This window comes from Maniola hyperantus, chromosome Z, assembly GCF_902806685.2.
Source record: "Maniola hyperantus chromosome Z, iAphHyp1.2, whole genome shotgun sequence".
NCBI classification, from domain to species: domain Eukaryota; kingdom Metazoa; phylum Arthropoda; class Insecta; order Lepidoptera; family Nymphalidae; genus Maniola; species Maniola hyperantus.
The window spans coordinates 6,416,938-6,432,943 of NC_048564.1; the positions used below are offsets into that span (position 1 = coordinate 6,416,938).

General features: G+C 36.9%; 1 protein-coding gene across 2 annotated transcripts; it reads right to left on the bottom strand.

Moving 5' to 3' along the window:
* Positions 1-1,769: 1,769 nt before the first annotated feature.
* On the bottom strand, positions 1,770-15,915 carry LOC117995252 (kinesin-like protein K39). Of its 2 annotated transcripts, none has more exons than XM_034983243.2 (3): positions 15,772-15,915; positions 11,490-11,789; positions 1,770-2,847 (listed from the first exon to the last, which is right to left on the bottom strand). In XM_034983243.2, the coding sequence occupies exons 2-3, from the start codon at positions 11,769-11,771 to the stop codon at positions 2,353-2,355; spliced, it is 777 nt and encodes a 258-aa protein (XP_034839134.1). In that variant the 5' UTR covers positions 11,772-11,789; positions 15,772-15,915; the 3' UTR covers positions 1,770-2,352. The 2 variants fall into 2 exon arrangements, with proteins under 2 accessions (XP_034839134.1, XP_069365053.1); XM_069508952.1 differs by lacking the exon at positions 15,772-15,915 and adding an exon at positions 13,381-13,404.
* Positions 15,916-16,006: the final 91 nt, after the last annotated feature.

The window sequence follows — 16,006 nt, forward strand, 5'->3', positions numbered from 1 at the left end:
GCACAGCCCCTGTGCTAACCCAGTGTAGGATAGCGCGGGTGTCGACCTTGTCATACTTACAAAATTTATGTAACAATACATATAATTATATTAGTTCTGTCACGTGCAGTAATGTGTACATAAAAAGCGTACTTAAAAATTAAAAATCTATATGAATATCAAGTACCTATCTACACTGCGACAAGGCTATCTTGACGCGTGGCGAAAATCGGAACTAACGTTGCCGTCAATTAGTGTCCCCTTTGTTCTTGTTTGAATATTCTAAGCCTTTGTTCTCCAACAACGCCCCCCTGTCAATGTCATTCAAGTGCCAGGAGAGCCTTGTCGCATTGTAAAAGTGAACAGTCTTGAAGCACAGCATAGCAAAGATTAGCGCTCACGTGACCCAGTTGCGATTGAATCTGCGGAATCTGTCAACCCGATTTTCAGTAAGTATTGAAAATATTGTTTGCACAAAAGAAGAACCCACTTTAAAACATAAAATTAAGTTTTTCTAAATCTCAAGTTTCTAGACGTACCTAAGTACTATTTCCAAGTTGGTAACTTCTCATGTAACTTTAGAACATGTTTTGAGAAACGTGCATGCCTATCATATTATCATCTACCGCCATCTATCCATCAGCATCATCATCAAACGACAGACGTCCACTGCTGGACGTAGGTCTCTTGTAGGGACTTCCATACGCCACGGTCTTGCGCCGCCTGAATCCAGCGGATCCCTGCAACTCATCTGATGTCGTCCGTCCACCTAGTGGGGATCTTCCAACGCTGCGTCTTTCGGTGCGAGGTCGCCATTCCAGCACCTTGGGACCCCAACGTCTATCGGTTTTACGAACTATGTGCCCTGCCCATTGCCACTTCAGCTTCGCAACCCGTTGAGTTATGTCGGTCACTCTAGTTCTTCTACGGATCTCCTCATTTCTGATTTGATCACGCAGAGAAACTCCAAACAAAGCTCTCTCCATCGCCCGCTGAGTGACTCTGAGCTTTTTTATGAGGCCCATAGTTAGCGAATAGCGATCTATCCATACCTATAATATAAATATTACTTAAAGAAGCTCAAAGCTTTAATAAAGGAAGAGAATCGAATAATATTATACGACATTTTGTTTTATTAAATCAAAACTGCTATAGTTCTTGCATTTCACGAGGGCGAGTGGCTCATGCTTGTGTTTAAGTCGTATCGGTATAAGGTAGGTACACTAAATGTGTGCGTTTGTTAGCGCTTGCTCGTTACTGATTGGTCCGACATGTACGCACACTTGCGCATTGTCCGCGTATACGATGTAACCACAAGTAAAGTTCACTCACCTTCGTGAATTGCAAGAACTGTATCACATTATCCATATCCATACTTAATATCATATTGATTTTGATAAAATTTGGTACAGATATAGGAAATTTTTTCCCGGAAAATCAAAAAGTTCTCTTAGGATTTTTAAAAAATCTTAATCCATTCGGACAAAGTCGCGGGAACCATCTTGTATCTACTATTATATTATTAATACACGTATGTACCTATATCTACAAATATTACAAACATCATACATTACATTAATTAATATTAAAATTTGGTATGACTACTGATTGATTTTATCAACAAACCACTACCTTGGCAATTAAACTGACCATAAATAATTGGTGTACACAATAAACATTTGGATTTTCTGCTTCGCTGGCTTTTGTTTTACCAGAGTAGTTAAAATAGCAACAATGATTGAATTATCCACGAACGTTAACAAATACAAACGTTAACAAAAACAATCTGCTGAATTTATTAAGGTTTTATTCATATAAAAGACTTAAATAAAACAAGGAAAATACAAGTGCTTTATTCTATACCATAAATATAAAAGAAACACTGACTAGAACTTGTTTAAATTGACAAATGCAGGATTACACAGTCTAGTTATAATAATTAATTTATCTAAAACCAAACTTAGCTGTATACATAATAAGTTTGGATTAAACTCAGATTAGGGATTAATATAGACGGAGTGACTAGATACCGTACAGTACATCAGAATAAATTAAAATCTACGCTACTGCTATTACAGCAGAAGTAGTGTTTAAATATCGTATAATACTGTATGTAAATAGATTACCTAAGAGGGTTTAGTAAGTTACGACTAGATACATATTTTATCATGCAACGTATTTTCTTAATCCGTCTATCTTGTCCTTTAGTCTGAGGGGATTTATAAAGGTGCGTTCAGATTATGTAACATGTCAAACTTTCTATTTATAACACATCGAAATTCTTTACTCTACTAAAATATTATAAAACCATGTTTTAAGACATAGGTATTATGTTATATTAGTCTGGATGCACCGTTGGAAGATTTATTAAGTCTAGAATGTGACTTGTTTTTTCTCGCGTTCTGCGCGGATGCTTAGTTTAGAGGAAGCAACATTGGAGGTGGTGACAGTTGAGTCAGATTCTGTGTCAGCCACTAGCGCCCGGAGGCGGGCCGCACGTTTTTCTCTAGCTGCAGTTCTCTCGTTCAGCTCTGTCATCTCGTCTTCCAGATCCGTCAGACGGGCTCTCGTCGCTTTTGCACGCTGAACGGCTGCGGTTTCATCATCGAACTCCTTCAGCGCGGTCCACTTAGTCAATCCATTTTCGTCATTTAATCTGCGGGCAATACGTTTTTCTGTGCGTTCCTCGTTCTCTTTTAAAGCTCGTCGGGCACTGCTGATTTCTGTGCTACCAAGACCCACACTTTCAAGGATCTTATCGGAAATCTTTATTCGGTTCTCAAGGTTGGCAACACTATTCTCGAAGTCAACGTCTTCAGTGATTCGGGAAGCCTTTTTAGCACGTAAGCGCCTCAGTGACTCTGTGACCTGGAAAGATTAGAATAGATGGATATTAAAAACAAATTGAAAGGAGCTCTGAGTTTAGTTTTAATATCTCGTGTAAATTTTTGGAATTACGTGCATTTTAAGCTATTAATTTTTTTTTTCACCAAAGGTTTTGAAGAATTTTGCTCCAAAGGTGAAGGAAAACATGGTGAGGAAACCTGTATGCCTGAGAGCTTTCCATAATGTTCTCAAACGTATCGGAAGTCTGTCGATCTGCACTAGGCCAGCGTGGTGGACTATGGGCCTCTTCATTCTGAGAAGCAAACCATATTCAGTTGTGAGCCGACGCTGGGCTTAATGATGATGTACATACATGACGTACTTTAGTAAAATATAAAATTTTACACCGAAAATATCAAGTGGAGCAACTAGCACCGGTAATCTTTTGTTCTTTCCATGAGTTTGAGAAGTGAAGGCAACATTGACAGTATGCAACAAGCCGGGTATTTGATCAACCTTGCAAGTTTCTGATCAAACGATTTATAAACGCAACATTTTACCTGACTGGCGTGTCAACGACATGAAAATACCTTCGCAAAAATATACGGCGGAGAGAGAGTAAAAGAATGAAAAAATGATTTAGGCACGGTGTCAAGTGCTGGACCACCCTGAAAAAGCACAACCAGTGACTTTTGACAACATTTTTATTTCAGTGCTACCTGTGTAGGTAGCACTGAAATAAAAATGTTGCTCTGGGCCGGTGCATTGGCGTGACGCGTTTACACAAAATTCGTAAAAAGAACTTAAGGTGGAAGAGACACGGTCTGCCAGCGAAATTCAAATTTAATTTGGTTTTTCGCAATTTGTAAACGAATACGACAAAGTAGGCTTTTGACATTCAAATTGAGCCTCTAGCAGTATCATCTTCACAGGCTTATATAAAAATCTTTACTTGAAAGTGTCCAGTTTAAGAAATTAGTCAAAATAACAAAATAATGAGTTTGACGTGAGCTACTCACAAATTAGTCAACAATCGACAAGAAAGATGCAAGAAAGCCATCCGGCTCTCTTGTCAATTGTTGTATCTAAAAAAATTAAAGTGAAGACATAACAACGACACTTGTAAAGCGCTATCACTTCTATTCTCGTGCGTTTTGAACATTTGAATCTTCTGTCTCACTCATCACCAAGTACATAATATTATAATATAGGCTACGTTATACCAACTTCCCACAGAACCTGATATTGCGGACAGACGTATCATCCGTGTTAGCGCAGACACGTCCGTCGCGGTGCGTCCGATCCGTGGCGAGTCGATAATTTCAAAGGTGCGATGCGAGGTTGTTGCGCGGTCTTCCGCATAAACACAGATGAGCATATCCTAACTTGATCATTTTGAAGTTTACTTGTTCGGCTACTATGAATAATGGAGGGATAAATAAGCTCGTTCAGTTTATTTTTCAGTTTGAAGATTTTTTATTTTTAGGGTTAACCCTTATAGGATCACTTCGGCGTCTGTTTGTCTGTCTGTTTGTCCATCCATCCGGCCGACCGTCGGTCCGTCTGTCTGTCTGACTATCTGTCGTGTCTGTCAAGATACCTATAGGGTACTTTCCATTGACCTAGAATCATGAAATTTGGCATGTGGGTAGGTCTTATAGCACACGAAGGGGAAAAACCGAAAACCGTGAATTTGTGGTTGGTGGTTCTTTTTCTCTATGCATTTTGGAATGACAATATGGCTTCGTATCTTATGACCCACAAAGACTAACATATACGGTTTGAAGAGCCTTGCCCGTGGTCGTCGGACTTTCGTGGTAATCCGCAGAATCACGCACCGTGGGAAGCTAGTTTTATATGAACGTAAAACATAAAACATAATATTTAATGCCGTTGCATTTATTAAACTTTTAGCACCCATAAGGATTCCTGTTCAAAACTATTTTTAATAATTTTAACTGTAGCGTTGCTCAAACATCGCTTTGGACCGTGATGGATATTTGGTTCACTCTTGCATGCTTGTCACGATTATTAATGTCAGTGACATACTTGTTAAACGCCATACTACTCGGGTTGAGATAAGTTACTTATTATATTGATATTACACGTTCTATATAATTTGAGCTCATTGATGAGTGAGACAGAAGATAAAAAGGCATGAAAGTAGAAAAGAATATACCGCTCTAACAAATGTAACCCAAGAAGAACCCAAGTGTCACAGTTTTAAGACTTCTTACAAACATTGAAAGACAGGGTGCATCGGATTTTTTGTGATGTGTTAGTGATAGACAATATTAGGTTCGGTTGTTTCAAACCGTTTGTTACCGTTACATACATTCGTTAAAATGGTTTTCATTAACATTTTGTTATGTAAAGGCTGAAGCAACCATGCGTCAGTCTTATTAGTGATTTGACAAAAAACGCGTCGTGTGTCGTAAGGTAGCGTGGCGTGTAATAAGTACGCTCGGCCTTGTCTTAAGTGGTATGTATATTGTATGATACAACTTTGTCACACGGAGGTGTTTTATACAACAAAGTTACGGAAGTTGTTCAAAGCGTTTTAGCTAAAAGGCTGGAACTACATTGTATAGTCTAAAACGTTCAGCTAGCGCGCTTTAGTATCTACCTATGACTTTTATAAAGCATTTTAACAGAAGTAGAAAATTCCTGTTTGTCAATTGCAAAAGTTTATGGGATCCAAAAAGTTTATTACAGAAATGTTTTATGACATGGCAGTAAATGGTGAATTTCTCACTGCATGATACTGCGTTTGAGATAAATTTGAATAGCATACCTATTACAATGATTTCGGACTTTTGAACTAAATTAATATTATGTATATTTGTAGTCTGAGAACCCATGTACTCATCTAAATATATAAAAGGAAAAGGTGACTGACTGACTGATGTATCAACGCACGCGAAATTTGGCACGCATAGGAGGTATTATGACGTAGGCATTTGCTAAGAAAGGATTTTTGAAAATTCAATCCCTAAGGAAGTGAAATAGGGGTTTGGAATTTGTGCAGTCCACGCGGATGAAGTCGCGAGCATAAGCTAGTAATTATATAAGTAGATACATATTAAACTTGTTGCCTATCAACATTTGGCGTGGATATTTAGGAACTTTATAATATTTTTGTAGAACTTTATGGTGAGTGCTACCATGGCCTCTTCTTATCGCGTCAAAAGGTAGTTTGCACTCTGTCAAGTAAAAAACCAACGAGAAAATAATTGCTCAAACGATATCATTTACGGTGTTGGAATGAAGCTGAAAATCATGGACGTGAAATGTTAGGTAGATATATCAATGACGCTTTTAATGTATTTTTAATGAACTTTATTATAATTTATGTTCTTATTTTATTTCACACGTTTACTGCTTCTTTTATAATTTCAGTAGTTTGTACTTTGATCACTACGTACTCTTACACTAAATATATAAATGAAAAGGTGACTTACTGACTGACTGATCTATCAACGAACAGCTTAAACTACTGGACGGATCGGGCTGAAACTTGGCATGCAGGTAGCTATTATGACGTAGGCATCTGCTAAGAAAGGATTTTAGAAAATTCAACCCCTAAAGGGGTAAAATAGAGGTTGTAAAGTGTAGTCCATGCAGACAAAGTCGCGGGCATAAGCTAGTTTAAATAATAAATAAAGGATTTTCAGACTCGTATCATTTGTTCTGGATTTTACAAATTACCACTACATATAAACTCACAAGCTAACTTTAACCTTTTTATAATATTAGCAGGTAGAGATTATAATAGCAAATTAATTATTTTGTTCAATTAGAAAAGTTACGAAAGCATTTTCATACCTTTTGTTTTGCAAGGATATATACAGCTATTATTGTGCCTATACCTATTTAACAATTAATTTCATTCGCAATGTTCTAACGTACAGTTCCTTAGGGCATACCTTGAGGAGAACTAACGATAATCATGTTTTCTGAAGTATAAGAGCCCACGCTATTACTATGAACATCGGTATACGGCCTTTATTCTGCTGTTATCTGGAAATTTATAATGTAATAGCGATACCGCGGTTAGTGTCATGGATAATGGTTATGGATAGTAAATTCAATCATTACATGTTATTAATAGTACAAGCTCGCTTTACAGTCCATTGCGCATACATTTTAATTAGATGAGTGTACTGATAAGAATAGACACGACGACGACGTGTTACTCAAAATAATTGAAAGCTGAATGCGGTGCCAAATTCGAGCACATTGTCCGTTGTACTCCTACACTACAATGAGTAATACTATCATGAAGTATTAATCGCCAAACATGGACACCCATTTTCTCTCAAATAAATGTAATGTCTTTTTCCAGAACCTATCACTAAATCGAAAAAACTACTACTGAACTGCTACGTAAGCTATACTAGCTATACTTACTTATATGGTACCTACCTATTCTAAAAGATTGGAGTTTGATCCTGACTGTGGTAAATAAATCAAATAGTGAACAAAATAATATCGACCGATCAGTATTCTATACGAACAAAAACAATAGTACTGCCGCGTGCCAATAGAGGGCGACTCGCGAAATTCTCTGCAGACAAGTTCTCACGTTCACTATCATAGAATACCTACCGGAAGCAAATAATTAGTAAATAACTGTTTTGAACTGTGGCTCTTGTTGACTGTGGAATTTAGACGAAACTTAGTTTTTAAATAAGTTTAAGTATTATTATTATTAATAATTATAATAAATAATTCGTAAATAACTGTTTTGAACTTTAACTCTTGTTGACTGTGGAATTTAGACGTTAAACTTAGTTTTTTAAATAAGTTTAAGTATTATTATTATTAATAATTATAATAAATAATTAGTAAATAACTGTTTTGAACTGAGGCTCTTGTTGACTGTGGAATTTAGATGTTAAATAAGTCTTAGTTTTTAAATATTTTAGAGACAAAAAGTGCCAAAAAGCATTTTTAGAATACTGCACCAAAATAGCGAAATATACAATAAAGAAAAATAAAACTAAGTAAAACTGTAAATATTTTAATATATATTATACTTGTAAATATAGATTTATAGTTGTATGCTTATTATAAGAATAAATGTATATACTTTGATAAAAAATTATAGGTATAATATAGTTAATATAGAAAAACAAACTGTAAATAAATAATGTAAGAGACTAACAAAATGTAATACCCAAAAAAGAACTCTGACACAAATCGGAGGATTTCCGATGATTTTAATTAAAAAAAAAAAAAAAAAAAAAGCTATACTAGCTAGCCCGCCCCGGTTTCACTCATGTGAAATTCCAAATGTATTTTGTTCTCTTTCCTTCCTGTTCTTAGTAATGGTCTTTCTAACCGACTTCAAAAAAGGAGGAGATTCTCAATTCGTCAGAACCTTTGTTTTTTTTAATAAAGAAAACCAACTATAGCGTTTATAGACTTGAGATGTTAATATCGTCAGTCAGTCAGTTACGTCAACTGCTGAACATTCTTTTTTGAAGGATGTCTAAATGCCGCAGTTTTTATGCTACCTGAATCTAGCGGCTCTTTGCAACCTGTTGGATTTGTCCCTCCATTTAATGGGGGTGTACTGATTGCGAAGTTGCCATTCCAGCATCTGAGGACCGCAATCTATCGGTTTTATGACCTATGTCACGCCACGCCCATTATGAATTCTACTTAGCAACACCTATGACGGTTACTCTAGTTCTTCTATGGATCTCCTCATTTTGTTTTGATCATGTGAAGAAACTCTGAGCGTATCTATCGCCCATTGTTTGATTCTGAGCTTTATTATGAAAACCATGTTTCGGATCCGTATATCATCACTGACAACACACACTGTTCGAAGTTTATTACATGTTATCTCCCTAAGCCACCATGATCCAAACCTTATAGTCGCTGATCGTTCCTCTCTGTGTTGGGGACAAAATTCAGAAAAACTTTCAGCTTTTATAAAATAACGAAGGTCTCGCACACACTGGCTCTTAGTCAATTTTATTTTAGGTACCTACCTACGTTTAATTAGTAAGTTTGCAAAAGCATTTTTTAATGTTTAAATAAGTAATTCATAAACATAATTTCATGCTCTGTTAGTTATGAAAACATAAAACACACCTTGTCCGTGTTTCAGTTTAAATGTCAAATAAAGATACAATTATTAAAATAATTTCATAATTAAATATTAACATTGCGAACAATTCCCATAGTTGCGGCATTATGAATTCAATAGTCCGTACGTGTAATGACATGAAACTTTCACCAGGTAATTATAAAATTAAATTGAACACTTTATTAGAATGAAATAAGGACATACCTACTCGTAATTATTGCTGTTTTAAACCATTGTATTACTTACATCGATTACAGCGATGTTTCCTTGATTTTTGGAAAAATAAGAGTAGGTTTTTTATTCATCGAAAAAACTCTCGTCCTATTAAATATTCATTAACTTGGTTTCAAAATTATATTTTTATATTATAATGTTAAACGAGTATATTAGCTTACTTGTCATATCAGAAATGATTAACGTAGAGGATAATGCCACCACTGCTCGCGACTTTATCCACATGGATTTAGGTATTTAAAACGCATGAGAATTGAGAACTATTTGATGTTCCACACGCCACGGTCTTGCGCCGCCTGGATCCAGCGGCTCCCTGCGACTCGTCTGATGTCGTCCGTCCACCTAGTGGGGGGTATTCCAACGCTCCGTCTTCCGGTGTGAGGTCACCATTCCAGCACCTTAAGACCCCAACGTCTATCGGTTGTACGAACTATGTGCCCTGCCCATTGCCACTTCAGCTTCGCAACCCGTTGAGCTATGTCGGTTACTCTAGTTCTCCTACGGATCTCCTAATTTCTGATTTGATCACGTAGAGAAACTCCAAGCATAGCTGTCTCCATCGCCCGCTGGGTGACTCTGAGCTTTCTTATGAGGCCCATAGTTAGCGACCATGTCTCGGATCCATATGTCATTACTAGCAACACGCACTGTTCGAAGACTTTGGTCTTCAAGCACTGAGTAATTTTGGAAGACATCTCGAAGCTTCCTGAACGCTGCCCAACCGAGTTGGATTCGGCGGTTGACCTCTTCCTCGAAATTGGACCTACCCAACTGGACCTACCCATGTGAGCGTACTCGAAATCAAATGTTAGTAATGAGATATTTGGCAACATAGTATACACAAAGACCATATTTTAACACAAGCTATCAATTTTAATTTCCGGTATGCTCGGGGAGGGCTTGAATCGGTGCGTAAAATAACTGTCATTTCGTGTGGCATACCTCTGCCAGCGTACTTGCTTATGTCCATTTTCAGTGGCCGATGGACAGACAGATAGACAGACACTCATTCGCGTCTGTAATATTAGTGGAAATCGCCTACCTTGTTGCTCGACATAAAATTTGAACATTGACGCATAAATTCCAACTTTAGAGACTGTAAATGCTTGCTGAAAATAGATATGATCTTTTGTTAACGAAAATGTGATGCCAAATTCGAATACGTAGATTCCGAGCATTCTCCCACGCTTATAATACGGTGATCAGGAAACAGAATAACTATTGCTCTAGGTATATATTCAAACTCTTACACTTATGCTATTTTTAAGATTCCTCCTACATCAACGATTTGTACCTTTTTTTCTATCGAAACCATTTTTATCGAAGCTTATTTTTTATCTAGTTTTTATCTATTTAGACCTTTATAGAATATTTGAGCAACAATAAAATAGAACAATATTTGAAGATAAAAACAATAGTCCAGTCAAATTAGCGATCCACCTCGTAATGAGAGGGAATAAGCTGAATTTCGGTATATACCTTCATTTTGGTGTTCTTATTTCCTCTCATTCCGAGATCGATCCCTTTTTACGGTTTCGTACTTCAAAAGAAAAAAGGAACCCTTATAGAATCACTCCGTCTGTCTGTCTGTCTGTCCGTCTGTTATATCTGTTAAGAAAACCTATAGGGTACTTCCCGTTGACTTAGAAACATGAAATTTGGCAGGTGTGTACGACTTATACGACAAGTAAAGGAAAAATCCGAAAAAAATTGTGGTTATATCACAAGAAAAAAATTTAAATTGAACAAATAATTAGTATTTTAAAATTTCAAAGTAAAATAACTATACCAAGTGGGTTATCATGGGAAAAGGCTTTACGTGTACATTCTAAAACAGATTTTTATATGTTTTTATGCATAATAGATTTTGACTTATCGTTCGAAATGTCGGAAAATACGACTGTAGTACGAAGCCTTCGGCGTGTGAGTCTGACTCGCACTTGGCCGGTTATTTATGCTAAAGTGACTGGACTATAAAAGAGCGTATGATTTTTGGTAAAAGGTTTCAAATCTTTTATATAAGAATAATATCTCTCGTATAAAGTTCTGAAATATTTCATAGTGTATTCTTGTAGTCCACTTGTAAATTGGAATGCAAGATAAAATGATGAACTGCGAGAATGCAAATTCAAGGCGAGTTCAAGAGCTCATGTAAGTACATGAGTGAATACCAAACCAGAGCACTTGAGGAAATTCTTTCGAAAGTACGCTTGAGCTTATTTTATGCCTTATGGGTGCTGCACAGTTATTAGCTACAGAATATTTGGTCCTAGTCCTGCTAATAATTAATATTGTTTAATTAGGTACGTGTTAAATATACTGAGTGTCTTGTTGATCAATTATAACTTACATCGTCATTAAAATCTTCATCTTCAAAAGCAGATGACAAAGGTTTGCCTCTAGTCGCACGTGCACCTCTTGAGTCGAAAAACTCGTCTCTGGCTGCTTCTACCTCATCTAGGGCGCTACGGAAGCGGCTCTCCATGCCGTTTTTGACCCGATCATTTTCTGGTTCACGGGCTATCGGTGTCTTGCCGTCGAGCCGGTCCAAAACTGGTCGGTAATAGCTCTCTCCTTTGTTATAGTTGCAGTCATAGACGCGTGTGCGTCTTCCTCGTCCGACGCGGCTCATCGTGTAATGTCTGTGAATCTGTGAAACGAAAGGTAAATTTTATGATCGAATGCATTTTACAAAATGTATAAAATATATGCTGAAAAAATACTATGGTATAAGTCCAGCAAAATGCTATTGCGCTAGACCATGTCTCATTAATATCGAAATGACGTCATTTTTACTTCAGCCGGAATAAAAATATACCATCAGCTCGAAACTTAAGTGTAGTGCCGACGTCACTAAAACGGTGGTCACACGCATTAGCAATGTATGGGACTTATAACCTTGACCATGGTGCTACAACCAGGACAACCTGAGGGCAAAATAACTCCTCAACAACTTTTATTTATTTATTTTTATTCAGATATAAATTACCCCTTAACTGCAATCTCACCTGGTGGCAAGTGATGATGCAGTCTAAGATAGAAGCGGGCTAGCCTGGAAGGGGTATGGCAGTTTTTATTAAACCAATGCCCCTTTGGTTTTTACACGGCATCGTACCGGAACGCTAAATCACTTGGTGGCATGAGAATAGGGTGGTAACTATAGCTACGGCCAAAGCCTCCCACCAGACCAGACCAGAAATTTTAAAAAACCCCTGTCAGGAGTTTAACCCGGGGACCTCCTACTATTAAGCCCACAGTGCTTACCACTGCGCTAGTGAGGTCGTGCACTCAAAGCAGACGTGTCCTGTTTAATCTCAAAATTTAGTCTTAACGAGTGGTTGGCTTGTATACATATGTAGAGGGCATTAAGTCGGACGTCCTAACCACTATCAATGAACTATCACAGGCTATCACAGCCTTATATTTATATTTACATTAGTAAAAGCTGTGATAGCCTAGTGTTTAGGACGTCCGCCTTCTAATCGGAGGTCGGGGGTTCGATCCCGGGATCGAACCTCTAACTTTTCGGATTTATGTGCGTTTTAAGTAATTAAATATCTTTTGCTTTAACGGTGAAGGAAAACATCGTGAGGAAACCTGCATGCCTGTTCTCCATAATGTTCTCAAAGGTGTGTGAAGTCTGCCAATTCGCACATGGCCAGCGTGGTAGACTATGGCCAAGCCCTTCTCACTCTGAGAGGAGACCCGTGCTCTGTAGTAAGCCGGCGATGGGTTGTTCAGGATGATGACATTGGTCGTAAGTCAATCGAGTAAGCTACTAACACCAGGAAACCCATAGGTGTAATCGTGGCCTATGAAAAGGCTTATCCATGACTAGCGACCCGCCCCGGCTTCGCATGGGTGCAGTGTAGATACTAATGTGGTGTCAGTGAGATTTAAATTTTCCCAGGGATCTCTAATTTTTTGAGACTTAAAATATGCCTATAAACCTTCCTCTTGAATCACTCTATCTATTGGTGAAAACCGCATTAAAATCCGTTGCATGGTTTAAAAGATGTACGCGTTCATACATACAGACAGCGGGAAGCGACTTTATTTTATACTATGTAAAGTACTATTTTTTTTTATTACTCTCGATTACTCCTCAGTGCTCCTCAGAAAATATTTCGTTTCGCACTGTTTGCCATTTGGACTATTTGCGCTTGAAAGTTAGCCGAATTTTTAATTTGGAACTGTTTTTTTCTTTGTGTTACTGTGATATACCATGCTTGCTATCTCACCTGTTATTCTTATTGCAGTCTGGTTCTATTTTGATGGTTTGGCATTTCAATCTCGCTTTGAAATTGAAAAAGTTTCCGGTTAATTTTATTTGAAAACTCGTGCATAGATATATTTTATAAAACACTAGCTTATACCCGCGACTTCACCCACGTGGACTACACAAATTTCAAACTCCTATGGTTGAATTTTCAAAAGTTAAAGTAAAGCCCTTTCATAATAATATGATACCCCACTTGGTAAAGTAATCTTACTTTGAAAATTGAAAATACTATTATTTGTGCATGAACAAATTTAAACTTTTCAAAAGGAGAAAAGGAACCCTTATAGCATCACTTCGTTATCTGTCTTGTTTGTCTCTTGTGTCTGGCAAGAAATCTATAGGGTACTTCCCGTTTACTTAGAATCATGAAATTTAGCAGGTAAGTAGGTTTTATAAAATCCGAAAACAGTGAATTTGTAACTACATCACAAAAAAATTTAAAATGTGTTAATGAATAAAATATTTAGTATTTTCAGCTTTCAAAGTCTAGCTGTCCAGCGCGGAAATGAAGCCAGCATTTTTAGCACCATTCCACGCGGGCATGATTTGTATAGTAATAAGATAAGGCTTATTTTAATTTAAAAAAAGTTAAAAACTTTCAAAGTAGGTAAGTAATATACCAAGTGGGGTACTGTACATTCTAAAACCGATTTTTGTTTATTTTTATACACAATAATTTTTGATTTATCATGCAAAATGTCGATAAAATACGGCTGTAGTGCGGATACCCTTGACGCGCAAGTCTGACTCGTACTTGGCCGGTTTTTTCTAAATTGGCGTTGATACACAGTCGGACAGAAAAACAAACCTACAGACCGCACTGGACAAAACTATGTTTATATGACTTCATTGTTCTTTTCGATCGTTTTAATAAATATCACAAAAAAGGGCCGTACCTATATTATTTTGAAATGAACGCTAATATAGAAAACAACCTATCATTTAGTGCTTGAATGATTTAAATGGCCAATTTGGACAGTACTTTTACAGACAGATTGAAGAGAACCAGGTATTTAATAATTTATAATATGTTAATTTGTTTTAATTCGGGCTTAATTAAATAGATTTTTTAAAATAAATTCCAGTTTATGAAATCAATAATAATTGATATTGATTTAAAAATCTGTACTGGTCAATCCATATAAATAGATTAATGATTATTTAAATTTATTACTGTTTCTACAATATAGCTACATAATAATATGACACCCCCTAATGTTTAAACTTTCAAAAAATTTATTAAATTTCAAATAAAAACTTAATGTGATAGAGCCAAAGACTATGTAGGTAGTGCATCATAAGTTTGCTAAAACTTTTCACCATCATCATCATGATCAACCCATCGCCGGCTCACTACAGAGAACGGGTCTCCTCTCAGAGTGAGATGGGTTTTGGCCATAGTCTACCACGCTGGCCATGTGCGGATTGGTAGACTTCACACACCTTTGAGAACATTATGGAGAACTCTCATGCATGCAGGTTTCCTCACGATGTTTTCCTTCACCAAACTGTTCGTCCTCGAAATAAGTCTTAACGTGTTTAACGACACCCATAAAAACTACGCATTAGTTTTTGGCAACAATAGGAGAAAACAATTGATAGAATTTACCTACAACGCATAAAATTTTAAAACCACGTAATATTGTACGGTTTCAAATGCTTATGTAAAATCGTGATGTTATATCATGTGCTAAAAATGTAATCCAAACAAAACATTCAAAAATTCTAGTCCATTATATTGTATCACCGGATAAATAACTCAAGGCATAAACACATTTTGACGTAATTCTATAAAACTACGCACGATAAAAAGTGAAATCTTGGCATGGGAACAACGAGGTGAATATGAATGAGATTTCTTTCAGCGTGAATGGAATTTTTGGAATAAAGAGATAACAATTAAAGAAATACTTCATATTAATAATTAGGCAAACCATTCAAATTTTCAACACATTTTCTTAATGATGGATAATGCACTTAAAACATGTGTAATGTGTACGCGACGTTTACGACGAAGAGTGGAACAATTTCCAAAATAGATATCGCATACATTCGATATGGGGTATTTTTAGTTACGAAACCCGGTTTTTGTTCGGACAGGAGTATTGTATGCACTCCGCGAATGTTAAACGGTTAGACCGAAATAAACGACCATTTGATATTTGAACACACAAAATGCTTGAAATTTCAAAATTGAAAACAAATATGTTAACATTGCGTGAATGTAAACAAAACACAGCAATCGGTACAGTATAGGATTGGACATCGCACTGCAATTGGAAGGCGTGTTAACGTGGAATTCGCAAACAGCGTAAATTAATAAAGAGTGATTTAGATTGAATTCACTGACCTGTTGCGTGTAAAGGCGTCGAGAAGGCAGATGGGACTGGGCGAGCGGGAGGCGACGGTGGCGGCGCGTGAGTAGCGTGGGCGAGACTATGTTTAACCGTGAGCCATACCGAAATATACTGACTTTTGTTTCTACTGGTTTCCTTGTCGGAAAATTGGTTAATCTTTGTGAGCGAACCCACTGTACTTCATACATCCGAATGTTTCTATAAAATCGGTAGCTCTGCGAGTGACTA

Coding starts and splice junctions, on each gene's coding strand:
- LOC117995252 (XM_034983243.2), bottom strand. CDS start 11,771: ATGAGCCGCGTCGGACGAGGAAGACGCACACGCGTCTATGACTGCAAC. Junction 2,848..11,489: donor ATGAAGATTTTAATGACGAT/GTAAGTTATAAT, acceptor TAATCTTTCCAG/GTCACAGAGTCACTGAGGCG.